This window comes from Tricharina praecox (genome assembly GCF_024521635.1).
Source record: "Tricharina praecox strain CBS 144465 chromosome Unknown BZA05scaffold_6, whole genome shotgun sequence".
In the NCBI taxonomy this organism is placed as follows: Eukaryota; Fungi; Ascomycota; class Pezizomycetes; order Pezizales; family Pyronemataceae; genus Tricharina; species Tricharina praecox.
Window position 1 is genome coordinate 761,961 of NW_026250408.1, and position 26,317 is coordinate 788,277.

General features: G+C 54.6%; 7 protein-coding genes across 7 annotated transcripts; 4 read left to right on the forward strand and 3 right to left on the reverse strand.

Moving 5' to 3' along the window:
- The first annotated feature begins 2,492 nt into the window (after window positions 1-2,492).
- Window positions 2,493-4,653, forward strand: BZA05DRAFT_237252 (vesicle coat protein). The gene is made up of 2 exons (XM_051479873.1): window positions 2,493-2,820; window positions 2,944-4,653. Exons 1-2 carry the CDS (start codon window positions 2,809-2,811, stop codon window positions 4,492-4,494), a joined length of 1,563 nt encoding a protein of 520 aa, XP_051341628.1. The 5' UTR covers window positions 2,493-2,808; the 3' UTR covers window positions 4,495-4,653.
- A 1,766-nt stretch (window positions 4,654-6,419) lies between these two features.
- BZA05DRAFT_391258 (uncharacterized protein) lies at window positions 6,420-6,818 on the forward strand. Its single transcript, XM_051482957.1, has one exon. The coding sequence runs from the start codon at window positions 6,451-6,453 to the stop codon at window positions 6,673-6,675; it is 225 nt and encodes a 74-aa protein (XP_051341629.1). The 5' UTR covers window positions 6,420-6,450; the 3' UTR covers window positions 6,676-6,818.
- Window positions 6,819-11,463: 4,645 nt separating this feature from the next.
- Window positions 11,464-15,170, forward strand: BZA05DRAFT_237350 (frequency clock protein-domain-containing protein). The gene is made up of 4 exons (XM_051479874.1): window positions 11,464-12,139; window positions 12,214-12,426; window positions 12,543-12,645; window positions 12,714-15,170. Exons 1-4 carry the CDS (start codon window positions 11,560-11,562, stop codon window positions 14,935-14,937), a joined length of 3,120 nt encoding a protein of 1,039 aa, XP_051341630.1. The 5' UTR covers window positions 11,464-11,559; the 3' UTR covers window positions 14,938-15,170.
- A 785-nt stretch (window positions 15,171-15,955) lies between these two features.
- Window positions 15,956-17,272, forward strand: BZA05DRAFT_434658 (uncharacterized protein). The gene is made up of 2 exons (XM_051486334.1): window positions 15,956-16,395; window positions 16,449-17,272. Exons 1-2 carry the CDS (start codon window positions 16,097-16,099, stop codon window positions 17,263-17,265), a joined length of 1,116 nt encoding a protein of 371 aa, XP_051341631.1. The 5' UTR covers window positions 15,956-16,096; the 3' UTR covers window positions 17,266-17,272.
- BZA05DRAFT_350040 (uncharacterized protein) lies at window positions 17,273-18,770 on the reverse strand. Its single transcript, XM_051481269.1, has 4 exons — window positions 18,432-18,770; window positions 18,156-18,375; window positions 17,902-18,089; window positions 17,273-17,825 (listed from the first exon to the last, which is right to left on the reverse strand). Exons 1-4 carry the CDS (start codon window positions 18,628-18,630, stop codon window positions 17,587-17,589), a joined length of 846 nt encoding a protein of 281 aa, XP_051341632.1. The 5' UTR covers window positions 18,631-18,770; the 3' UTR covers window positions 17,273-17,586.
- Window positions 18,771-18,909: 139 nt separating this feature from the next.
- Window positions 18,910-21,270, reverse strand: BZA05DRAFT_237404 (uncharacterized protein). The gene is made up of 6 exons (XM_051479875.1): window positions 20,935-21,270; window positions 20,422-20,853; window positions 20,248-20,351; window positions 20,032-20,194; window positions 19,815-19,966; window positions 18,910-19,757 (listed from the first exon to the last, which is right to left on the reverse strand). The coding sequence occupies exons 1-6, from the start codon at window positions 21,002-21,004 to the stop codon at window positions 19,347-19,349; spliced, it is 1,332 nt and encodes a 443-aa protein (XP_051341633.1). The 5' UTR covers window positions 21,005-21,270; the 3' UTR covers window positions 18,910-19,346.
- A 1,455-nt stretch (window positions 21,271-22,725) lies between these two features.
- Window positions 22,726-26,042, reverse strand: BZA05DRAFT_350044 (muts domain V-domain-containing protein). The gene is made up of 6 exons (XM_051481270.1): window positions 25,952-26,042; window positions 25,404-25,898; window positions 24,156-25,341; window positions 24,043-24,106; window positions 23,336-23,988; window positions 22,726-23,271 (listed from the first exon to the last, which is right to left on the reverse strand). The coding sequence occupies exons 1-6, from the start codon at window positions 25,973-25,975 to the stop codon at window positions 22,946-22,948; spliced, it is 2,748 nt and encodes a 915-aa protein (XP_051341634.1). The 5' UTR covers window positions 25,976-26,042; the 3' UTR covers window positions 22,726-22,945.
- Between the last annotated feature and the right edge of the window lie 275 nt (window positions 26,043-26,317).

The following is a 26,317-nucleotide window of genomic DNA, read 5'->3' on the forward strand; positions in this document are numbered from 1 at the left end:
GACATTCGCTAGGAAGCTATGCTTGCTTGCTACCGCTGTTATGACTAGGAATTTTCTATCTGTACAACTCCAAATGACCTGTCTTTTTTTTTCTTCTCTTAACACATTTATTTTTTTTCGCATCCGCGTTTCTCGATTGTATCGAAGGGGAAGACAACGACGATAGCAATAGCAGCGCCTCTATAACAAGGAGTCTCGAGGTCAAGGCGGCATTGAAGTTTTTGACTGGGTGGGGGGTGTGGGGGTGTGGGGGGGATTCTCGAAGCCACGGCGAGCATGAGTGAATTGAAGCAATGGACGGAAAGGGTACGCACAGTTATGGTATGTAGGAGGGGTGCTTAGGACCTGGGAACAAGTAGAGTACGGACTTCACTTGAAACTAAACGGCAATTCTCCGATCGCGGTGGGTATAAAGGAGCTTGAGCTGGTAGAGTTCAATGTGGACGCACTTCGGGCATGCAGAGATCTTCCATCGTTTTCTCGGCCTCTTGGCAGCGTTTTGCACGGATCCCTAGACGCCATTGCCGCTTCCGCGCGGATCACAGGTGCCCCCCTCATCAATGCTAGGAAGAGCGTCGAACTGTTGTCTAGACGTGTCATTGGTTCTTCGGCATGCAAATCACGGCTTACACGACACCATATTTCGATGCATGAGCTCCATCCTCAATGGCCATGACGATTCGTCGGCGTGTCCGGTGAACACGTCGCTGACGCGGCCAAGGGAAACTTACCGGCGAGGCCGAATTGGAATATTCTAATGTCCGGCTTCTACGGGTTCCTTTTGGCTCGGTCCTGATCTCGATCTGGAATGTAAGATGGCATCTGAGCTCTTCGTGGACGGATGCCTGCCCATCAATAGACTTTGGATAGTGGTCGTCTTCGGAAGGACGATTCTGTGTGGTTCGTGTAAGGCCAGTCAGCGAAGAGGAGCCGCCTTATTATTAGGATATCAATGGCCAGATACCCGGAGCACCTCAATCGGATCGACTGCTGTCATGAGCTGTTCCGCTAATCCCAGTGGAAGCTCTACAGGAAGGCCCACTTTGCGATGAACCGTATTTAAACTTTCCGGCAGTTATATGTAGGATTGCGCAAAGATTGGTATCTGGAAGGGGAAGGCCGTTAAGTATGGAAATCACCAAACATACGCTCTTGCGATTGCGGGTGTTAGAACAGGTACATACATCTAATGTATGTACACAGCCGATACGGTTTACTTCCCGAGTAATGAGATGTAAACGAATCATTTCCCATGCAAAGTATGCTTCGTATGCACCCACCCTCAGTCGTGGCTTTCCCGTCACCCGGCTCTAACACGATTCACCAGTTGCGCGATGCGGAGCGATACTCGAACAGATGTCGCAGTAGAAAAGATCGCGCTACTATGAACTTCTGCCTTCCCTTCCGAGTGATATCTCACGCGGCCCCTCCCTCACGTGAATGCCGCCCCAATTAGAACCCTAACCCGCCCGACGCTTATCATTGGCGCCGGGGTTCAGTGTCGCGTGGTCGCCTGGACTCGCCTTCTTCAGGGTCTAGATTTGGCATCGAAACATGATTGGTGCGTCATGTTTCCAACTGTGCTGCCCCGGTCGGCACTTAGGCCGAAGATGAGACACCACGACAACAGAAACCTGACTTCATATAGAGTACCGTAGAGTAGATTGATTGACTGATTTCATTGCGCGTTCGTATTGATTGGGATCTCGGGCGGGGAAGGGGAAGCAAAGGGAGGAGTGTCGTGTCGACATGTGCTTTCGGAATTGAGGTTCTCTACAGCTTCAGGCCCCGGATTACCTATAGTACCTATACCCAGTACTATAGTGGCGGCGAAAGAATGGGGCGAGAAGGAAGGAAGAACGAGGGGAAGAAAGGAAGGATTCGGGAATCGCGATGGATATCATCGGCAGCTTTCACTATAGCAGTGGTCGCACAGCGATGATGATGCTGTCCATCATGCTGGCGGTAATGGAACACAGCACGACGGACTGCCCTTCTCTCGAAACCACCGCCGCCGCCGACACCAGCACGCACAAACACCAGCACCACCACCACCAGCAGCACCACCACCGCTACCGATACCCACCATCACCAAGCCGACTCTACACCACCTCTCCTGCCCGTCTCACCTCTCCACCTCCCACCACCTCTCCACCTCCTCCTCCCCACTCATGATGTGTTTGCTGGCACGGAAAGTATTCTAAGCCGCGGTTGATATGCATTGACTTGATTATTGCATGGCAAATTGAGTGATTGATTGTACGTTGGCAAAATACTTTCCCCTACCCACCTACCTATCGCAATTGCATTTTGCGGAACAGGACGGTCCCTCCGCCATCGGTCCACGCCTCCCCCCTCTCCCTCCCTCGAGCAAGTCTGCGCGGTCAGTTTGCACCTAGAACCCACCACCTCCAACTCGCGGCGTCGGCGTCGTCGCATAAACTCGAACTCGATCAAACAAACAGTTTCTGACACCTAATTCTTGCTCGATCCTTCTTGCCCCCCCGCCTCTCCCGCGATCGCTCGTCGCTTCCGCCCGTCACACTCGCCGCCCCCTTTCATTCAGACGCACCCGGAACCATACGCATCATCCGAAAGGAAAAAAAAAAGTCAAAACGATAAACCGGTTTAAACGATATACTCTCGTACGCAAGTTCCAGTACCCCCGACCCCATCCCAGGAAGGGAGCGACATTGCGGAATCCGATTTGGGCTGGTTTGCCCGCTTGCTCTGCTCTGTAAGCAAGGCTGCATAGCAGCACTACGTGCCTACCAAGCAACCGTACCTGGTGATTGTCGGGATTGCAACATGGATTTTATCGTGAGCACCAAACTGCCTTCTTCACCGTAGATATGTATCTACTACATACCCACGGCATCGTACGTGTGTGGAGAGAGAGAGCAGCAGCGCTAACCAACTGCTCCGTTTCGCTTGCATATGCAGATTGGCCTTGCCCACTGGTGTGAACTTCACGGTCCGACGTCTATACTCTGTACCCAGATCATCCCGCCTGCGTGCGGCGAGTGTAACCCGCCACGAAGCAATATCACTCGATCGCCCAGCACACCGCAGTTGACGGGCGGTCCTACGCCGCCACAATCCTCCCATGGCAATGCCAGGCCCAATACCACCGCGAATACTCCCGTCAACAGCCCAACCCCGAGGCCTGCTGCGACGACAACGGCCGCTGCCGCCGCCGCTGCCACGGCGCATATAAGTCACTTGGGCAGCAATGCTGCGGCATTTTCGCGACTTCCCTCGCCGTCAGAGACACCGCCAGCCTCTCCCAGAAGTCCTGTGATGGTCCCCGCGTCCACCGCCTTTGCTGGTGGCAGCACCCCAGAGTTGTGTAGGAACTGTACTATGACCCTCCCAAAGAAGTTCGAGGACGAGGGAAATAGAGAAAGTTCAACTGGAAGGGGAATATCTCCCCCGGGAAGACCATTGAGAACAACCGAGACGGTGGTCATTAGCGGCGGCGGTCCGGTCGCGGCAAAAGGGGATGGTGAAAGGTCTGGCAGAAGTCAACCGCAGTCTTCACCTCAGGTCCAGGCACAGTTCAGCTCGGCGACTCAGTCCCTCACCACGCACACGCACACGGTTACATACCTCTCGAGTCGATCGCCGGCGCAGGCTTCACGATATTCGCAAGTCCGCCAGGCATGCATCCGGTCCCTCTCCTGCGAACTGGTCCCTGCCCAGACCGGCCCCATACTGTTTGGCGACCAGCAAACGGGTTACACCATCGCTGTCGTCTTCAAACTGTCAGATAGCAAATCACGGGGTGGTCGACGGACGTACGCTTTGCTGTGCATGTCGATGAATCAAAAGTCACTCATGCAGTCTTGGAACGTCATTTCATCGGTCTTCCAGAGCCTAGTCCACGAGATACAGCTTGCTGCAGTGGAGAAGGCGGCCAGAGACGCCCACGGCACGTCCACGTCTTCAGCTGGTACGTCACTGCCGTCCGTGGGATCCCGTGGGCCAGAGAGCTTCCTGCGGAGACGTGCGCCTGGCGACGGATCCAGCGCTAGGAGTTTAGCAGATTTGATTGGCAACGACCACTTCTTTGTTAATATACACTCCGCTTTTGTCCGTTTGCTGGCGGGACTTTCGAAGATATACGGCTATGGGTCGGCCCCTCGGGAGATTGCAGCGGAGATGGCACCACTCTCGATTGGGCCAGCTGCCTCCTCGGATGGTCGCTGTCGAGCAGGTAGTGTCAGTTCCACTTCTGCCGGTGGTGCGGGGGACCAAGATAAGCAGAAACAGCGCCCGCAGCAGCAACATCAGAGAACGTCACCGCTCATGTCCGCGTCACAGACTAATACAACCACCACCCCCCCCTTGCAAGACCCAATGATACCCAGCACAACATGCAGTCGCCAACCCCCGTCAATATTACTCGGACGCCCACACCTCTCCCGGCCCCAGCAGCAGCACCAGCAGCAGCAGCGACTGTCCCCGCTACTGCCGCCAGCGATGCAACCGTAAAACCCTTCGCTGGAAAGCGCGATATCTGCCTCCCTCCTCCGCCGCGTCAATTGTTTGAGCAGGAGAGCAGGTGCCACGATCCATGGGAATATGATAACAGCAACTCGATAGTGGATCCCCGAGCGTTAATCGACACCCACGCACATCGGTTGGACGAGTGGATCGTTCTTATTTTTACATTTCCCTCCGATGCTGTGGGATCGGGGACAGCGGAGGAGCGGAGATAGCCTGTATGTGTGTGCGCTTTCCCTTTTGTTTCAACATCCTAATTAGAGTTTTTTCCCTTTACCTTTATCACGACTGCGTGCTTTCTATTCATGCGACGATTGGAGAGCTTATCCCGTGTGTGGGTGTCTGTGTGTGTGTGTTCCATGCAAACTGCCTTGCATGTTTGGGAGAGCTATATGCTTGGGTACCATACGGCTAGCTGCCGGATTGCGTTTCAGTTCATACTCCCCAACGGTTGCCTGTCCTTTTTTTTTCCTCCGGAAATCTATTATTGTTCCTGTCTTTCTTTTCTTTTCTTTCCTTTCTTGGGGCGATATCTGTTCTCCTGGGTGGCCCTAGTGCCGCCTTCTTGCGCTATTCATTCATTCATCGTCTTTAGTTTGGTTCGGGGCCATCTTGTCCGATTCTTTTTTTCCATTCACGTTACTTCTCATAGGATTGGGGGCGGCGGGGGGTACTTTTCATTGTTATAGTCGTTTTTTGCGTTACTCCACATAGACGGGGGATATAGACCGGGCGTACCATTATTCTGCGTTGCTTTATTTATTATGGGATTTGTTTTGTTATTGTTTTTGTTCAATTGATATTCTTTTGCATTGTTGCTCCTGATCCTGCTCCTGCTGCTCCTCGCCTCCTCCCCGCGATCCTGTGCCGCGTACGCTCTATGGGTATGGCATGGCATGGTAACTATGGGTAACTATGGTGTGCGTTGCGTTGTGTTGTATTCTGTGTGCATCAAGTATCAGATATCAGATGGTAAGGTAAAAGGGTGAATCGAGATGGAAGCTTTTCATTCGAGCGAGGATCTGCAAAACATGAGATATCACCAGTATGTAGGCAGGTATCATATGTAGCACCCATGGTACTGTACTGGTACACTTGAGATCTGAAATGTTTTCCCTTCGCTCCCACACACACACATCCACACATACACACTCACGCCCACGCACGCATACACGTCCGTGCGGGGAATTATGGGATTTCCTGGGAGGAGGAGGAGGGGGGAATTTTCCTCCCCCGAGCGAGCGAAGGGGAAGGGGGGGATGGAACTGCCATTCCTTTCGTTGCATTGCTTTTTCGATTATTGCGCCGCGTGTGACTGGTGGCCGTGGTGGCCGTGGTAGTGGTTGAGGTGGTAGTGGGTGGTGGTTGTGGCCGGGAATTGGTCATAGTTACATACAAATCATACATACAGATGTTTTTTCCCCCGCGCGAGCTCACTTCTGCGGACGGATAAGAAGGATGTGAGATGTGCGAGGAAACCAGAGATGTGCATGGTGAGGGGGTGAGGGACGCGGAGACGGGAGGTTTTGGCCGGGAGATAATATTAGCTGTGTGTGTGTGAGGTATGGCGAGGACGAGGTGGTGGTGGACGGGGACGAGAAGCGGATTGTGCTGGTTGGTTTACTTGCTTGCTTGCTTGTGTGCGGGCGGGCGCCGCTGGACACTGGGCACTGGGCAAGACGTACGGTGATGTGAGCGAACAGGATCTTATAGTGCTCGTGATGTGATGTGATCTGATGTGGTGTGGTGTGCTAGTGGGTGGGGTGAATGGGTTTTGGTGTGTGAGCTGTGAGTTGACGTTATGGGTGGGTTTGGGGTTTGGGCTGGTCTGTGGAAGCACTGCGGTATGGGCTCTAGCTAGCTAGGGGAGCAGCACCGGCTGCCTGGGTGGGCGTAACTACTACTGAGGCAGGCGCCTGCGCTGGCTGTGTGTCCACCACGTTGATGCTATGTACCTTCTTACTTACCGCGTTGGGGTTGGGTGGGGGTGTGACCTGCAATGACTGGGTACCCGAGGCGTCTGGAGATGTATCGGAATTGGGCGCAGAAGCAGTGTTGACTTTTTTCCTTCACTCTAGGAAGGACGCGGACGCGGGCGAGAGTGGAGGTGGAGGTGGGAAGACGTCGTCGTTGTTGTTATCGTGTGTATGGATGTGTGGGATAGAGTAAGAGTAGTGGGCGTACGGATGTGATGTGTATTAGTTAGCTTGGCGAGTGGTATTACAGTGCGATTGACGATGGGTGGTGAATCGAATCCGATGGAATGGTGATTTGTTCTAGTCAGCCACTTGAGGCTGAGGCGGGAAGTGGATGGTGGTTGATGCAGCTGTTTGCGGTTAATGATACTAGAGTAACTGTGGTAGCTCTGGTATATACCGTAATTCGCGATTGAGTGCTTAGCATCGGGACGTGAAGACAGCGCTGAGCGCGTGCGTACGTACGAATGGAGGTTGAAATGTGGCCTCGACGGTACTCTACTCTAAAGCAATGTTCGGCTCCGCACACCTCTCACGGCAACCCGCTTCGAGCCTCACCGCTCTCCGCCTGTCAATCGGCAGCTAGCCGCCCGATAGATCTGGCAGACGCGGCTGCCACCAATGCCCGCAGCCGAAGCCGTAACGTAGCCGCAGTTCAATCCTCAGGAACCATGGATGGATGGGGGGGGGGGTGATGAAATGATACATAGTCCTCCCCTACCCCCTTGAACAATCAGCACGGACGGCATGTCTGAGCCCTGCGTTATGTATGTAGCAGGCAGCATAGGCAAGATACCCGGGTGTTATCGATAAATCGATACATAGATGATTCATCATCAGGCGCATCGACGCACGTGGGTTGACGGACGGGCGCGAGCGCGGATATCGAATGCAGCCCGGATCCGGATCCCCGGAAAGGAGACGAGGCAAGGGAGCCGGGAGGGTGGGAAGGGTTCAGGTTGGGGAATGGGAGTGGGGGGATTGGAGCGTGGGGGGCTGAGGAGGTTGCATCGCATATTCAGCTGCCCCGAGGGATCGGGGCAGGCAGATAGGCCGGCTACGGGAGTAGGTATGATGTGCGTAGGATACCCCTCCCTCCTCTAAATCACTCGTCTAGTATGGTCATTTAGGGCTGGAGTTCGATGGCTTCGCTGGCGCCGGATGTGAGGCTAGATGCTCGCGGTTTGCCTCGTTGGAAGGGTGGTATAGGACGCTGCCGACACATCCATCATTTGCGGACCACCCACACGGCTGTCTTCGGATCCTCGGGGATGTGAGGGAGAGGACGTGTGCATGTGGGCGCAGACGTATGGACCAGTACCTACTTTGCCCCACCTATCGCGGGAAGCCTCAAGCAGTCAAGAGCGTGCGAAGTTTGGTGATGTGTTTTGGCGGGGTCGGGTCCAATGGAAGACGAACAGACGGCAGTGTGCTATGGAGGGAGGGGAAGAGGGGGGAAAGGGGGAGAGGCGGTTTCCTGTTTGCAGACGTCGCTGGCCGCGACAAGTACCGATGCGAAGATATATCCATATCGACGTATCTACATAGTCTACACTATCCACCGGTTGGGGGGCACTTTGGATGGATTCGGGTTTCAGCTGAATAAGCGGTGGTGGAATATGTACCGAGATATTCCATATCGCCCGCGGTGGTTGGAACGGTGCGCGAGTGCGAGTGTGAGCAATAATCTACGGCTGCTATGCAAGTTTGATATCTACTCGTGGCAGACATAATTACTCTCCTGGTACATGAGGTGTACCAAACCGGCAAACACACTCTACTCTAAGCGGAACTCCAGGTGGCGGTGTGCTTGCCTGGTGGTTGATGACTCCACTTTTCCCCTAACCCCTCCCGACCCATTGTCGCACGCCTCGTGGGTGTCATCGCCGTCGTCGTCGTCTCGTCGCCAAACCGAACCAAACCAAACCAAAGCAACCCCAACCCAAGCCGAACCAAACCAAACCAAAGCCCTCTCCAGAGTCCGCACGCTCACACACCCCCAGGCTCCCAGGCACCCACGTACCCACGCACACAGCCAACTCCTCACGCGGCGACGGCGGGCGGTGGTACTCTGCGCCGAGCACTCTGCCCCCCCGAGCACCCTACTGCGTCGTCTCCCCCCGTCCATACCTTAACTCACGCTCGCACAGGCTCGATATCGCTCCAAGTCCTGGTGTCACCATCCTATCATGCGCGAAAACCCTCACGGTCGTTCGCGATCGGAGGATTGTGTGTGCATCGAGGAATCTGGATCGCGTCCGATCCTCAGGGACGTCTAAATTTGCGTCGCGGACAAGGATGGCACAGACGTGGGGTGTCGATGGCCGCAGAGATACTTGATCACAGCCGGGACGCTGACACGGGACCTTGTGTTGCTTGCGACGGACTGGCATAGGCCGTCCAGGATACTTTTCCGCGCTCCGCTGCTTGCTCACCGCAGCCCCAAGGCCCACTCCGGGAAGTTGGTTAGTTCTAGTCGGACCACGTCTGCGAGAATCGTCGATGGAGGGTCAGGACCCGGCCCTCCCCATCTCTGTACGTCGGCGTGATCGGGGCTTGCGTGTCATTCCCCTCCCTCCCCCCTCTCGGAAGTGTCAGAACCCTTCCTCGTCACGCTCCATCGCTGACGGCGGGCGGAAAAAGAATGAGGTTGGTGGCGGAACTCTCCCTGATGCTGGCCGCACTGGTGCGGTGCAGAGCATAGAGTACTCTAGGTACCTACGTGGGTGGTAATGGTGGTGGTGGAGGTGCCGGTGGTGGTTGACTGCTCTACTAGTCATCCTTGCTTTCGTTTACCAGCCGAGTCTGTTGACGGAAACAACCGGTTTTCGCTGGTTGCCCTGCTTAATCGCCCTCTCGATTGCCTCAAGGATATCGACGGGCTCGGCCATCTAGTGTGACGACGTATGCCGTATACCGTATGCCGTTCAGTGACGGGTGGTCGGGCGGCTGCCAAGCATTCACTTTCCAGGTACTTCGCGCTGCTGCTGCTGCTGCTGCTGCTGGACAGCGTAGTGTACGGTACTTTACTCTACATACAGACCGCTTGATGTTCCCGAATCGGACGGAATTATGACGATGATGACTGTCTTTTCTCGCAGCCTGTGGAGAAGCGGTTCTAGAAAGAGGCGGGAACATTGGTGCTCTGTTGGTTGCGGCAGCGGCGTCGGCAGCGTCGGCGGCCGAGACCCTGGACCCAATCATCGAGCCTGTCCTCTTTCAACGATCCAGCCCTCCGTTCCCTCGATGTGGCTTTCGTACGACGACAAATCATGTGTCTTCGGGGTCTTCGTCCCAAGCCACCGTTTGGCCCGGCTGCTCCATCCAAATGGCTGTGACCTGACTGGCTCGGATGTTAAGGGTTCAGCCCGGTCCATCCGAGCGTGCTGGCCTTGAGTCTCGACTATCCCAATGCATTACCATATCATTAATGTTTGGCTTCGGACGATGGAAAGAACAGGAATTCGAATGTTGTTTGCGTGCCGGGGAGAGATACCCACTCTACTTGTTGGTCGGTGCGTACTCTACTCTACGCGCACTCAACTACTATGGTTGAGGCAAAGATGTTCTCGACAACGCTTTCTATGGCGATGCAGCGCAGCCGTATTCGAGATCTCGAGCAAGCCGGCCGATATGTGCGACAGCTATCTTGGAGGCATTTTTTCCCCTTTCTCTTTCGCCGTTCTATTCCCCGATGTGTTTTCCGGTGGATAGCACTAGCTGGTGGTTTCCCGAGTCAGCCGTGGCAGTGACGGCCGGTAGCAATGGCCGGTTGCGATCTCTGTTTGGCGATGCTTTCGATGCGGTTTTACTAGTAGTCCTTGTCGAAAAGGCCCGTGGCTGACGGTCGCCCTGTCCGCCCGACCGCCTGTTCCACCCCTTGAGGTATGTAGAAGCTGTTTTTTCTCTCTATTTTCTTTTTTTCTTTTTTCAAAAACGCAATTATCGTCATGTGAATCTCCCTTCAATTCATCGCCTCTCTCTCTTTCATACGGTGGTTTAGTGGTTAGGGTTGGCCGTTCTGGCTGTCTCTGGACTGTGGCTGCAGCGCCACCATCAGCCGGTTTTTAGTACGTACTTCTCTCCTCTTCGGGCCCCACACAGGCCAGGCAACACGGCGACTTGATCGACTCTGCTTATTAGTCACGCAGCAAGGCTTGGTTAGGGGCCACTCCTGCCAACCGACAGGCGACACCCAGAGCCTGCCTGGCGCTTGACGACACCCTCCCCGATCCCCATCCCAGCTTGGCGTCCCCCAATATCGACGCGATCTCAGCCATCGGAAAGCGGGAGCAGGAACATGAAGCCACCGCCAGAAGTCCACCCCCAGCCTATCTCCACGCCCGAGCCTGCCCTCCAGTGCCCTTGGGATGCCCCGGGCTGCCTGCTGAGCCACCCGGCCCACTCCTTCCCTCCCACCATGGCCAGCCGCAAAAAAAAAAAAAAGAGTACATACCACACCCCATCTTTGAACTTCCCACCCCTTCCCCCGACTACTCCCATCCGCACTAAGAGTCCATGCACTCTGCTGCGTCCCAATTAACAGCGGCTTTCCCTTCTTGGGGCAAACAGTACTCAAGCGCTGAAACAAGTAATGGGCGGCCAGTTTCCGGTAGTGTCGCCACCTCACCGGTCAGGACCTCGGACTCCCCAGGTCCAGACCTCCCTGCTTCTGACCGATCTCGACATCCCCACCCGTCTGTCGACCTGCAGCCCGCACGTCTGAGCTTTACCTATATGGTGCCTGGCATTCGTCGAAACTTGGAGACAGTCCTTGCTATCACTATTCTTCACGCCTCCTCCCGCTCAACTTCGATAAGCATACACTGCACGCTACCCACACGATCCTCGACCGTCCCCCTCTTTACCTGGTACCCGTCGTAACACCCACCACCACCTCCACCACCATTACCACCACCCCCCTCCCCGACCGCAAAGCCTCTCGCTGAAGTCGGAAAAAGTCTTGCCATTCAGCACCAGCCGCGCTCGCCCTGCTTGCCGACACGAATAAGCTGAAGTCCTCCACTCCGCGGGCTGAACACCAGCCACGCTCCAACTCCGTCAACTCGAGTTGGTCATGACCAGCCGCCTTGCACAGTCTAACGGGTCGGCTCCTCTCCATAACACCACCACCATCACAGTCAATCGCACTCTACCCATAATGTCTGCCCCGCAGCCCCCTCCCCAGGTCTCCGGCCAGCATATTCCCCGCTTCCAGACCGGCAATCATCGACGCAAGCCGCCGGAGCAGTCGGCTCCCCTATTTCAATCCAAACACTCCCAGCCGCAACATGCTGCTCCCAAGGACATAAGGGAGCCGCCGCACCTCACCCACAGAAACCAAGATTCCCAAAACCCGAACGTCGATCAGGCCCCTAGCCACCCAGACAGCGGGATGGGCCTTGAATCTAGCTCCTCCTCCAACGACGGCCCCGGCCAGTACCTCGAACAACCATCTGGCAGAGGTGGCGCGCAACAGATGCAGCTGGATTCGTCCGCTGGAAGTGGAGATTCCTCTGGAGCTGAGGGCATGCTAGCAGCAAATGGTTCTGGTGGCAGCGGTCAGTCCAAACTGACGCGAAAGAGTACCGCTGAGGACTGGTTCAACGCCTTCAACCGTGACGTCCGAGGCAACCAGAGTTATCCCAACTATGACAGTACGTGATGTCTTCTTTTCAGCAATCGTCTGGTATGATTTTTTGTCCAGCACACAAAATCTTACAAGATCTAGATGATTCTCCCTACTATTTGCCGAGTCAGCACCGCAAGAAACACCAACAAGGAGCCCGGAGTGCTTGGCCACCGAGGGTTCACAGTGGAGGATTCCCGGAGCGGAGCAGCATCCCGAATAGTTACCGTGGAGGTCCAGTACAAGTTCTCGAGAGCACCGAAGAAAGCAATAGCGACAGCTTTCGCAGTGTGATTGATGACTTGACCATCAAGAGTATTGCCCCCCTTGGTTCTCGGAGCGCTATACGTCCGAAACTTCGAACTCTTCCGACCTCCCTCCCTCTGCATATCCAACCGTTCAATGTTGCTGATCGTGGGCGTGACAACTAGATCAAAGGCTTAAACGCCGGTTGCGACGCCTAGAAGGCCTCCATGGACAACATGCTACACATGCAGAGAGGCTCTTTGAGCTACGAGTACATGACTTGCCGGAGTAAGCTTTCCACTTATAGTGCTGTGCATACATTATATAACGTTACTGACCACGCTACTCGCATCTAGGGAAAAGAAAGCAGAGCTTGAAAGAATCCTGCAGTCATTTACCGCGAACATCGAAAACGAGAGAGCCGCCCAGGAACCCAGTTCCAGGAACGGGTTCCCTTCAGGTAACAGGTCCAGCGCTATCGACTCTGGATATGCATCAGTCTCTCGGTCCGGAAACGACTCTTCTGTGCCGTCGAGCGGACAGGGCCGGGATTCGCGCCGTGATGATAGCGGGAAGCCTTGGCCAAGTTCGCACTCCAGTGCACATTCCAACTCGGAAACTACCAAGATGAAACTTGTAGTGCGCAGGCTGGAACAATTATTTACTGGCGGTGTTGCTGGAGCAGATGATGGACGGGTGGGACTGCAGCAGAACGTTTCGGACCTGGCCAAAGCCGAGGACAACGAAGCAACACTGATGGGCGGTGGATTCCTTGAAGAGGAGGGCGCCCGTGGTGCATCACTAATGTCACCGCCGCGCAATCCGTTCATCGATTCGGATTCCAAGGAGTCCCTTCTAACCGCCGATGAGCCCGAGCAGAGACCGACCAGGCCCATCGACCTGGACCCCCAGAGGGAGCAAGTCGCGGTCGACAACATTGAGTATCTTACCCACCTGACCGGGTCTGGCACCAAAGGTGTGGGCACGGGTGGGGGCTGGGTATATTTGAACTTGATGATCAACATGGCTCAGCTCCACACCATCAATGTCACGCCGCCTTTCATTAAGAAGGCTATCGCCGCTGCCAGCGACAATCTGGAACTGTCTCCCGACGGTAAGATGGTTCGGTGGAGAGGGAACGGCGAGATGTCTCCGCCCGAATTTAGCATGTCGTCAGGTAGAGGTGAGGGCAGCAGTGATGATGGTTGTCGACGGGGGTTTGAGTCGTCTGGGTCTGGATCCGGTCCCGGTATCAACGAACCCGAGCTACAGCCGGTTGAAAAGAACGGCACCGACCACCGATTCCACTACAAGCCGATGTTTGCGCGATCCCAATCCTTCGACGAAGAATCCTCCAGTCTCGCGACGAGCAGCGACACCGATCCCGAAGCGCCGAGACGAAGCAACTCTGGCGAATCGCGCAATTCCAGCAGCAAGCGGGATTCGGGGCCGATCATCTTCTACAAAGGAGGAGGATTTTGCACCGACCTGACTTCCCAGCCGCTGCGCGAGGAGGAGGGTGAGATGGACATGACGTACGAGCGAGCCACGAGCCGACCCCTCGGTTCGGCAACGCGCTGTCCGCCGTCGCCCAGCACCAGGGACGATAGCCCATTGTTCCGGCTGGGAACGGCATTCGCCGAGCCCCAATTGTACACGTCGAAGATGGACGCCGATCCCGATGATTTGAGTGACATCGAATTTTCGCCGCAATTCACCGCCACATCCCCGACGATGAACCCTGCCGTGCCGATCGAGTTCGAAGCTTCGGGAGTTGGCGGGGTTCTCCCAGCCGACAATTTCGCGATTAATTGCCAGACGAGACATTATCTCCTCCCCGATAACCACGGTCGTTTGCCCGTGTCGAGGTCGAGGGCTCTGAAGTCCAAGCTGCACAAGCGAATCCTGCATCGCATCCCCAAGGCCTCTATCGATGCCTTCCACGACAAAGGAAATGCGACCGATTCTTCTGCCGGTTCTTCGTCTTCCTCGTCGGAGACCAGTGGAGCGCCTTCCAGCCGACACAGACGGCCAGTCAGACACGAATTGCTGTCCGCCAACACTCTGAGGCTGCCTCCGTCGTCGCTTCCCCCAGCATCCTACATGTTTGCGTCTCCCAGCGAAGATTCGTCATCGAACGGAGAAACCGACTCGGACGATGCGCCGCGGTCTTCTGGCTCCGAAGGTTATTTCTTCCACCAATCACTCGATGCGTATCGAACATCGTCCGGTGAAGAAAACGAAGCCGCCACCGGGTTCCAGCGATCGCCCAGTTCCGCCGCCACCGCAGGTGATGGGGGGAGCAGGAGGGAATCCAGCGTCTTTTCGGATCACATTGCCGATGGCCAGAATTACAATGACCCGACTTACGACGACCCCCTGTCTATGGACAGCGAACAGTCCAGCGACAGCGCAGACATCGATGTCCAGTTCCTCGGGGACGATGCGGATGTCGACAGGCCGAATCTGAAGAGATCGCGCGGGAGCGTCATCAGCTCCACGAGCAACCACCAGGCTCGCAAGTCTGTTCGCATGACGAACATCAATTTGCAGAGCAGCACTGAGAGCGACGAGTCATGAGTGTTGTGAAAGGGAGGTGTTTTTCTTTTTTTTCTGTTTGGCGGGTGTTGGCGGTTTTTTCTTTCTTCGGATTAATGGCACGAATGAGTTCCATTGGTCCTTTTGTTGTTTTTTCTTTTTTTCTTTCTCTTTGATCAGTAGGGAATGCGGCTGGGTTGCATCTTCAGATCACCTCTTTTATTCGTTTTCATCACTTCATACCATCACCTTCATTTTTTTTGGTGGTGGGGAGGGGTTTGCTTGGGTTCACCAGCTTTGTAGGTTGGTGTTACGCTCTATTTCAGCTCATGTTTTTTTTTCTTTTCTTCATCGTTTTGTGTTTGGATGGCGTTTGCGCAGCGGCATTCCTGAGATTGTTCTCTCTGGTTCATTATCATTGTTATTCTTAGAGGTTTTTATTTCTCACCGTGTTTCTGAATGTTTTTTTTTTCGTTACGGCGTACGTGAAATCAAGTATCTTGCATACTCAAACTCTCCTGGCTCGCTCCGTGATCAACACGATAGATACGGTGTCGTGGGTGGCAATGGCAATCCGCAAATGCATGGTTGAAGTGGCAGTGGCAGTGATGGTGATCTCGAGACGGTGGAAGCATGGAAGCAGTGCTGAGCGCTCGAGGGATATCCGAGCCAATCGGAATAGTTGTTTGCCACGCTCGCTCGATCTTCGCATTCCCCGGCGCAGGGTCGAGACCCGACAGCTACATACATTCATATCGCAGCGTTGTGCTATCTTGGCGGCAACATCGGCAAGCGAATTTGAGCTGTCAGCCATGGTTATCAAGCATGTCAGGGAATTGAAGGGATGTACTGTACGCATGATTTATAGGGAACAATCGGAGATCTTCAAGCCGAGGACGTTTCGTCGACGATCGTCTATGGACGCATTGAGTTTTTACACATCAAGTTTGCCCCCATCCATCTCATCCATACCTGGCATACCCATGTCCCCCGCTCTCTCTCTCAAACCAAAGTGCCAAGCCATAATGCACGCGCGCGCAGCACACCCAGTGCCCAGTGACCACATGCAAGACATTAACGCGTCGTTTTCATCTACATATTAAAGTACACAAGTATCACGCGACCCGTCGCACCCCACCTCACCGCACGTAAAAAAAAACCAAAAAATACCACACCCGTCGCCCGCCCGCCTGCCCACGCAATGTCCCGCGACCCCGTAACCAGCACCTACAGCCGCTTCCTGACCGGCGCGCGCACGGGCGAAGACGGGCTGACGTACAAAGAATCCGTGCACCGCGCAGTTAGCTCCGACTTCTGGGGCACCATCTCAGCAGCGGGGCGAACGCCGCGCGCCGTGGCATGGCGCACGCTCGCCGACGAGCGCGCGGACGGTGAGGGCGCACACTCGCTGCGCTTCCTGGCGCGCCGCGTGATAAACCAGAACCTGCAGCACCTTGGACTTGACGCGCTGATGGCTACGCCCTGGGAGCCGCTCGGGAGGTGCGTTTGGGAGGATGTTATCGCTACGTACCATACACCCCCTCGATGATGAGGAAGGCGGAGGCAGGGCTGATCGTGCGAACCAGCCGCCAGGACTCCCTAATCCTCTGGCAGTTATTCGCGACGGCGTATGGTCCGCTGCCCGCGCTGCAGACGCGCACGTATACGCTTCCGGCCAGCGAGCGGCTGCAGCCGCTAATCAACGCGCTCGTCTCGCCGAGTCACAGCTGGCTGGTGAAGCTGCGGCTGCGGCTGCAGATCCCCAGCGACGACGGCGGCGACGGCGGACTAGACGTCAGCGTGCTCCCCGCGCTGCAAAACCTGAAGGCACTGCACATTACCGGCGCGGTGGGCGTGGACGACGGAGTGGTGCGCGCGTGGGGCCGCGCCGCCGTGCATGATCGGCGGTTTGATCGGCTGCAGGTGATGAGTCTAAGGGGATTTGTGGGAGTTACCGAGAATGTACTCGCGTATGCGGCGTGGATACCGAGCTTGAGGTGGCTGGACCTTACGGCGTGTCATTGGAGCGTGGCGAATACCGGCGGGAGGTGGGTGCAGGTCGGTGTGGAGGAGTGGGAGGAGGGGAGGAAGCGGGAAAAGGAGAGGGAGCGTGACGGCGAGATAACTCCGGTGGTGAAGGTGCGGATGGGCGGTTATAAGAAGCCCGGGAAGAAGAATATGTCGTATCAGGAGATGAGGTTCGTAAGGGTCGAGGAGCCGGCCGGGGAGAGGAAGCGGAAGGCGCCGAGTACGGCGGAGAAGAAACCCGTGCAGAAACCGGTGATGCGGCAGAAGCGGTTGAAGAACATGGGCGATCTATTAGCAGAGTTCCAGAATCCTCCACCGAGGGGCAGGGGGAGGGGGCGATGAGTGGGGTGGGGTGTGTGGTGAGGCCGTGTGTTTGAGCGATTGCATTAGATAGGATACCCCCCAGGAACATCATTCCTCCGCATTAGATACATTATTATTATTTGATACATCTCCATTCCCACCGCGCAAAACAAAACCAAGGTAACCCACAAGCCAGTCATACATCATCATAAGAAGTATCCAATGCGTTCACCGCACTCCCATCCCTACCGTCTATCGAGCAGCCACTACCACCACCACTAATTCCCATTTAAACCGACATGAAAAAAAAGTTATTTACTCGAAAGCATTCATCCTCTTTTCCCCTCCCCCTCAATAAGCCTACGCAGACCCAAGCGGCCTACCAGGCGCATTGAACCCAGCGTTCGAGCCAGAGCTCGACGCCTCACCGGTCCTGGGCCCACCACCCACCGCAGGCAACATCTCCATATAGTTCAATTCGCTGCGCCTCTCGAGGTTGACGTACCACGGCAGACGGAACAGCAGGAATCCGAGCTTCTCCTCGACTTTCTTGAGGATCCACTCGCTGGGCTCCAGGAGGCGGAGGTAGCGGCAGGCAACTGTAACAAACAACCAACCATCACATCAGTCATCACTCACTTCAGACCATACACCGGGGGGAGAGGGGGGACAAACAAGCATAGCCGATGATGAGACCGCAAAAGTGGCCGAGTACGTTCGAGCCCGGCCACAGGAAGCTAGCAAGCACCATCCAGATGATCGGCGTGGTCCAGGTTGGGATCTCCCAGCCGACGACGGTATAGTTCGGCTGGAAGCCGCTGGTCTTGACGCTCTCGATGGCGAGGAAGGTAAACACCAGCGCACTATCCTCCCATCAGCTCACATTCCCATCCCATCCCAACCCATCATAGGAGAGGGGAAGAACGTACCTCGCGCCCATAACCGCCTCGCTCCCCCGGAACACAAACATCTCAATGCCGAGATACAGACCGGCAGGGAACGTGACCAGCGGGCCCGCGATCAGCAGCGTGGTCTTGAGCGTGCCGACCTCGCGCTCGAACCGCTCCAGCAGCGGCGTGACCGTGATGACGTTCAGCAGCGCGTGGATCCAGCCGACGTGGATGAGCGGGTAGGTGTTGAGTCTGTGCACTACTCCAGGTCAGCCTCACGCTTCCTTCCTTCCTTCCTGAGGGGGGGAGGGGTACTCTGTGTGAGATCCATAACAGCAGGATCGAGTCTCCACAGGCCCGCGAGCGGCACCCCGCACACGCACAGGAAGTGCACGGTGGGCACGGCGACGAGGACCGCGCGTGTGAGCAGCGGTAATCGCCGGAGGTAGCTGGTGAGGCGGTTCATCCATGCCGAGACGGAGATCTTGACGGTTTCGGCTCCCTTATCTGACATTGCGAACGTGGGACTTGAGGTGACGGGTGACGGTGGTGTGTGTGTGGAGATGGATTTTGGTGCGATTGTTGCGAATGGTTCTAAGGGGGTCCTGGATCTGTCCGTCGGAGTGGCTATGGCCCGTGTATATACGACTACTGTTTTCCCTGCAGCCTGGCCTGGCCTGGCTGGCGACTCGACAACTTTCTTTTCAGGGTGCAGTGCCAAGATTTTGTCACATGCATTCCATACAACGTCACTCGAGCAATGGTGGAGGGCACCTGATTTCCTGAAGGTTTATCCTCATTGACAGCTTTTATTCGTAAATGTGCGAGAAAATAGGCAAGCAAGCAAAGCGAGACTCCACGAAATGCTATAGAACATTTTGTGCTGGCAATGGAATTATCACTGCACAGTCACAAAGCAGCACTCGGGTAAGACCGAGAAAGAAAAGAAGAAAAAACCAACATTCCATATAATCATATAATCAAAAACAAAACGGAAGCAAGAAAGAAGAAGAAGACAGACTCCTCGCAGCAAAAAACAGAAACACAAGAGAAATCAAGCCCGAATGAAACCGAAACGGCGAGAGAAAAAGATGTAGGCCGGTCGTTCCATGCCAATAATTACAGTCAAATACGCAAAGCAAAGAACAGAAGCAATGGCCAATAGAGCAAACGGTTAAGCGGTAGGGGGGTACAGTAGTAGAAGCCGGTGGGTACCTCTTGTTGCGTCTCCTATGCTTCACCAGCAATCTCCCACCCCCCACCATTTCCATTCGCGTTCGAGTTGTTGGTCGCATTGTCTCTCGTTCGGCTTGGTAACATGATGCCTGGCTTCTCAGACTGCGCCGCCACTTCAACAACGCTCACAGAACTCTCACCCCTGTATCCCAGACTCATGCCCAACACTCTATGCGCGGGGTTCTCCGGCTTGGATCCATCGTCGCGCGGCCGCAACCACGATACCGTCATGCACCGGCTCACGAGCCGTACCGTCGTGCTGTCGGCTGGTGCGAAGTGGGCGCTACGAGCGGCGCTGAGATCTTCGAGTAGCATGAGGATTTCCTCACGCTTATAGTAGGGTGCGCGCCGAAGCTGGGTGTGGTTTAAGAGGGGGTATAGGACGCGGAGATAGGTGTGACGGAGCTGTGAAGCACCCAGGAGTCAGTGGAGTGAAAGTAGGTGGGGGAGGGGTGGGCTTACTGATTCCGCTTCGTCCGGAAGGTCAAGGAGGTTTCGTATTATAACGTCAACCAGCACTCGAAGGTCGTTGCTGTAGAAATATTCATAAGTTGCGGTGGTGGTAAAGAGAAGGTATAGCAGCTTGAGGATCAACAGCTGCAGACAGGTTTCGCCTGGTTGGATGTTAGCGCGCTGTGCAATACATAGCTTTCCCGCCCTCTTCTCGGTTGTTTCTCACTCTCGCGATTGATTAAAAGTACTATGTTCTCGCCAAAGGTTCTGTAGTCGGGTCCGTAGTAGCATAGGATTTTGACCACCTTGTTCGTTGGGCCGTTCTCGGAACCTTTCGTAGGAGTCGGCGTGGCATGCGCTGAAAGCATATATTGTTCGTTCAGCACCAGCTACCGATGTCGAGTCAGCGTCAGACCAAGGGACTCGATGGAGGAAACCGTACCAGCATGCGGATTATAGGGTAATGATACGGGTCGTTATCGATATCCTCCGGATCTTCTTCGACCAGTTGGAAGAGGTATTTGACGAATTCGTCGTCGATAGCGTCTGGATCCGCGGCCGCACGTCAACACTGCCTCTCACGCGCCTTCTCCGTTTCAAACATGACAGTACCCACCGAAGTCTTCCGCTCTGAGCCGTTGTATTCGACTCATCTCATACATCAGATCCAAGCAGACCCTCCACATGATAGGATCCTGCTCCTTCCTCTCCCTGACCAGTCCCACCAGGCGGACGAACAGTCCTTCTTCCTGCATATGCTCAAAGACCTTCTGCGTCTCACGGCCGTCGCACAGCAGCACCGTCGCGACCAGCTGTAGCCGTGGTGTAGACTGTTCCTTCCGCAGGCGCCCGTACATCCTACGGCGGACATACCCCTTGTGCCGTCTGAACAGCGGGCTACCGAGGAGCTTGTAGGCGCACCTAGCCCAGTCGAGATCGGTAACGAGGTACTGTAGGGCGAACCACGCGGTGAAGCCCAGGTACGCCTTCAGCGCATTGTCAATGGCATTTTGGTTCTCGCAGGGTGCGGCGACGATGTCGTCAAGTTCTAGCCGGTCGCTCGCTGTCAGTTCTCACTTTCCACATCGCGGGGCCAGTGGGCGAGGACGGGGGAGTGGGGGAAATGCACCGTCCCAAAACTGCTGCGCGTTCTCAAGGGTGTAGGATACATCCCCATCCAGGTTCATCACGTCGGCCATGGCTTCCTCTGCCTCTGCTCCCTCCCAACAAGCGAACACAGCGCCGATGCGACCAAGCCAGAATGCGTGAGCCTTTTTTTGTCTTGCTTGCTTTCTCTCTTTTCTATAGAACCAAAAGAACCCAAATTCTATGCTGCGCCTTCACTTTTTGGTTTTTGGAGGAAAGTTGCCCGACGAGTTGGTTGACCAACTAGAGTGACATTACTTCTAAGGAGCGTGTTGTGGTGTCTGCGCGCGGGAGGGAAACGAGGATGCGGGTGCGACAGTAGCGATAGTGGGTAGCAGCAAGCTGATGGTGATGTCGTTTGGTTCGTGGAGCAGGCGAGAGGAAAATGGGGGGAGGAGAGGGGTTGAACGAGCTCTCGTGTGTGGTTCTCGTGTGTGGTTCTCGTCTTGTTGTTGCGGCTGAATGAAGGTTACCTTGCCTTGCTCGATCACTGCATGGAGGTAAAGGTCCGCTTACTCGGTTACTGACTCCAGATGAGTACTCTGTAGTGTTGCATGTAGGTAGGGTACGATGACTTCAATACTCTGCTCCGGTCACTGGCAGCTCTTCCGAGACAGAATAGAAAGATGCCACCAAGCTCATTTCTATGGCTCATGATCGCAGTGTTTTCTGGGAGCAGTCGCTGGAACATCTAGTACTAGTAGGTGAATGGCACTGTGCGTACGGGTTGGAGACTCGGCTTCTTCCTCTTCTTCGATACAGGCACCGTACCTATACCTAGTACCATAATCGTGCGGAAAGCATAAAGTCAGCAGGTAACCCCTCGAGACTTGATCACTCACAGCTCGGCACTCAGCTGCAGGGTAGCACGAGGCGCTTGATGGTTCTTTAGATGAGCTCGAGATCTAGTAAGGCCGTATGCGAATAACGATGAACCGGAAAAATAATTTGGATGAGCTCCACTGGATTCGGTTACGTGTAGCGTGAGATGAGCTTCGGCAGCTGGAGTCATCTCGGTATCCCCCGAAGATACATCAACTTCATCTTCTTTTCGCACTCCTCACGACGAACGTGGACATTCCAAGTGCACAATACAAAACAACCATAATCATTCTATTCCCCCAATTTTCAACATTCACCACCCATTCCGTCTTCACCTTTAATCGATCAGAACATAGCCGGGTCCCAATAGTAACATCGGTCTCTACCGGCCGGGGCGGAAACATTTGTTGTGTCGTTCGATACACTGCTAGGAATAGGGTGTCCGGACGCAAGACCAACACTCTAGCACTGCCAATTCAGTCAGCTCACCCTCACATCGCTCACAAGAGCGAACCAAACGAAGCCCGCACTGCTACATCCAGCGGTTCATGGAGGTCCGTCTACTTCTACTTGAGCTTCCGCGCTTGCGGCTGTGACAAGCGCCGTGCATGTCGATGTGCATGTCGATATTGACATCCCAAGACTCAAGTGCTAGGGATGGATATCCTCACATACTTTGCAATGGTACATACCACAATACTTTGTTGATACGGAGCGGCTGCTTTGCTCTCTGCTGAGAGAATGGAGGTTGCTGGGTGAATGGAGGTTGCTGGGTGAATGGAGGTTGCTGGGTGAATGGAGGTTGCTGGGTGAATGGAGGTTGCGAAGCTGCATCACGTTTAGTCCGGTGCTGGTGCTTTGAAGCTGATGGCCTGTTCGGTTTCTGATCACTCGCTATTCCCGTGCATCTCCTCGGACTCCTCGTACTCCGACCTCCGTTGTAGGGTAGGTACCCAGGCACTTTGACAAGAGCGCCGCAATCCGTGTATCATTGCTCTCCCAAAGCGATCTACCATTAAAAGTATGCCAGTATGTTACGTACCAAAGCCAAACCAACTACGCCGAAAAAAGGGTGCGCGTCCACTATACTAGAAATACATCAAAGTTCGTAGGTAGGTTGCACCGCCAGTAAATCCCATAAAATTCCTCCTCTTCTTGTCCCATCCTCTGGTCTACACAAGCGCCTTAACGCTCTGAAAGAACGGATCCTTCTCGAACGCCTCCCTGTACTTCCCCATAGCGAGTTTCTTCAGCTCGAGCTTCTTCTCGATGGGGGACAACTCGCCGGCCGCGGTGATCGCAGCCTTCCACTCCAGCAGCATCTTCTTTAGCAGTGCCGAGCCCTCGGTGATCTGCTCCTTCGTGCACTGTCCGCCTTCCGAGTGCTTGGCTGTAAAGTCCTCGAGCTCGTCGGCTTTACGTTTCGCCATTTTTACTACTTTGGATGGGAACTTGACCAGTTCGGCGACGTGGATGCCGAAGGATTGGTCACATACGCCTATTTTTGGGAGGGTTTAGTTGCGGATAAAATTTGGGGTGGGGGAGGGGGTGGGGAAACACACCTTCTTGGACTTTGTAGAGTAGTGTGACTTCGCGCCCTTCTTCTTTACGGTTGCCGATGTGGGCTACGACGTGGAGGTTCTTGACGGTGTTGTACTCATCGCTGAGCGCGGTGAGCTCGTGGAAATGTGTGGCGAACATTCCGAAGCAGCGGATTTCCTTGACGATGTGTTCCGAAATTGCCCAGGCAAGACCGAATCCATCGTACGTGCTCGTTCCACGCCCCAGCTCGTCGACGATGATCAGTGATTCCGAGGTAGCGGACTTGAGGATCGTGGCGGTTTCCAGCATTTCCGCCATGAAGGTGGATACGCCCTTGAGTTGCGAGTCGCTGGCTCCCACGCGCGCGAGTATGCAATCGAAGATGGTAAGTTCGGCTTCGTCGCAGGGGACGAAGCAGCCGGCTTGTGCCATCAGCGCGATGACGCCGATCTGTCGGATGTACGTGGATTTTCCGCCCATGTTGGGTCCCGTGATGATCAGGAATTCGGAGGCATTGCGTTTGAGTGTCACGTCGTTCGTGATGAATTGGATGTCGTCTTGCATCTCCATGCAGGGGTGACGAGATTCCTTCAGGATGGTGTCGCCGTGGCCACGAGGATGCATCTTGGGCCGGACATATGCTGTAGGAGCGTGCACTGCGACGTGCGCAAAGCTGATCATGACTGTTAGCAATAGCTATGAGATCTCAAAAGCGGAATGACAATACCTGACTATGACATCTAGGTGGGAAAGGACACCAGCGAGCTCCTCCAATACGGGACAGTACGATCCTACAGCATGTTAAATGAGGCACAGTTACGGAATCATGTCCCGGCTCACCTGCTATTGCCACAACCTCATCAACCAGGCCTCTTTGAGTGCGGTCATAAGTCTGAGTAGCCTGGTCCACTTCCCGGTTGAGGTCCTTCAAGTTCGTGGTGGTGAAGTAGACACCGTTTTTCTGCGTAGTCATCTCCTTGTAATCCTTGCGGTTCCTGATCGCACCTGCTTCAGTCCTCGTCAATCTGAAGCACCATCCATAAACCTTGTGAGTTTCCAGGAATAGCTTCTTATTGATCTCTTGCCCAAGATCTGAGCCGGCGCGGCGATGCTCTTTATTCATCGCTTCCTTAAGGTCGTCTAATCGCTGCCTAATGTTTTGAAGGTCTTCGTTGAATTCAGGCTTGATGAGGAATTCGTGGTTGTCGATGGCGTCGAGATCCACAGTCGTCTCGACGAGCTCCTGGAGCTTTTCAAGATTTGAAGATATTTCACGGAGCTTGTTTGTGTACTGCTCGTCCAAAGGGTCTTTATATTTTTCATCCATGACAGCCTCCAATGTTCCGATGAAGCCAGGAAGTGTGATGACTACCTGGTAAGCCCTGACTACATCTTCCAGATTGGCAATTTTCCGCTGGAAACGCTTGGCTAATCTGTTGAGATCCGGAATTTTCTTGAGATGCTCCTCCTGCATTGTCTGTCGGAGGTCGGTGTCTTCTACGAACGACTCGACGAGGCTGTGGCGCTTCTCGATCTCCTCCAGGCTCATCAAGGGTTGCTTCAACCATTGGCCCAGTAGCCGCGTTCCGCTCGACGTCTTGCACTTGTTGAGCAACCCGTACAGCGACATGTTCTTGGATCCATCTCGAGGACCCGGCATCAGATTAAGTGCCCTGACCGCCGATGCATCCAGCTTCATGAACTGGGACAGGTCGTGCTGGTAGAGGTTGTAATTGCCGAAATTGGACTCGTCGTTCATCAGACTAAGATACCGAATCAGGGCAGAAGCAGCGCTCATTGCGACCTTCTGCTCGATGTATGGTAGGATGTTGGCGGTGCCCTCGGTGGCCAGTAGTCTCTCGAGATCTTGGTCGATATCTTTGATGGAGAAATCCGAGGGCTTGTTCAACGTCATGGCGACACCGCAACGATCCACTAGTTCGCGGATTTTCTTGAGTTCATAGTCCTTTCCGAGCTTGTCCTCTTGCAATACGACTTCTTTCGCACCAAGTTGGATGATGAGGGACTAGCAGTGTCAACTACATGCATGCCGAGGGGGGGGGATTAAGGATGGGTGGCGGAAACTACCTCGAGGTTGGAATAGACCTCGTTGTCTGCGAACTCCGAGACCCCAAGCTCTCTCACACTCGCATCTGCAAAACACACGCCCACCGTTCGATCCTCTCCCTTGACCTGAATCTTTACCGCAACAATCACCGGCGCGCTCTCAATTTGTCCGGCGAAATCCTCCTCGACGTCTTGTAGATTTCCCGGAGACGCCTGTTTTCCGATTTCCCAACTACCTCTTCCCTTCTGCTGCCAAATCTCAACCCTCTTGCCCTGTCCGAAGAGGACCTCCCTGAGAAAGTTTCGGAAGGCAGCAGTCGACAACGTACACGACTCGAGAGCATTGCGAGACGATCCAAGCTTCCGGATTACGCTGGTGGTTTTGTAGACGGTAGTGGCAACGAATACAGCATCGCTTCCATGGACAGTGTAGAAGTCATTACGCTCGAAGAGACGGATCGCGTCGGTTTCTGGGAGACGGTTGAAGAACGTGATGAAGCCGTTCTCGTCGTCAACCTGAAATATGGTCAGGAAAAGAATTGGGCATTAGTGGGAAAGGGTGAGTGTGCCTTTAACTCTGGCCTTGATCCCATCTTGTTTGTTGTGGTTTTGGTGGGTGTGGTGGGTTGTGGTGGTTGTGGTGGGTTGTGGTGGTTGTGGTGAAGATTATGGTGGTGGCTAAATGAAAGGCCCAATTGCTTGACGCGAATTGTAGGGACCAGGGACGCGGAAAGTTGTCGCGACTTGCAACGCGTTTTTAAGTACTCTAGCGTAGACTCGTACCTGCGTGGCAGATATCAAATTATCTTCTTCCCGCAACGCCTTCGGCCTCCATAGCCAACACTACTATTCTACACAACATTTGGCCCTTCATCGATCTCTCCTCAATCACGTCCAATGATACCTTCACCTGGCGGTCTCAACTACAGCCTCGC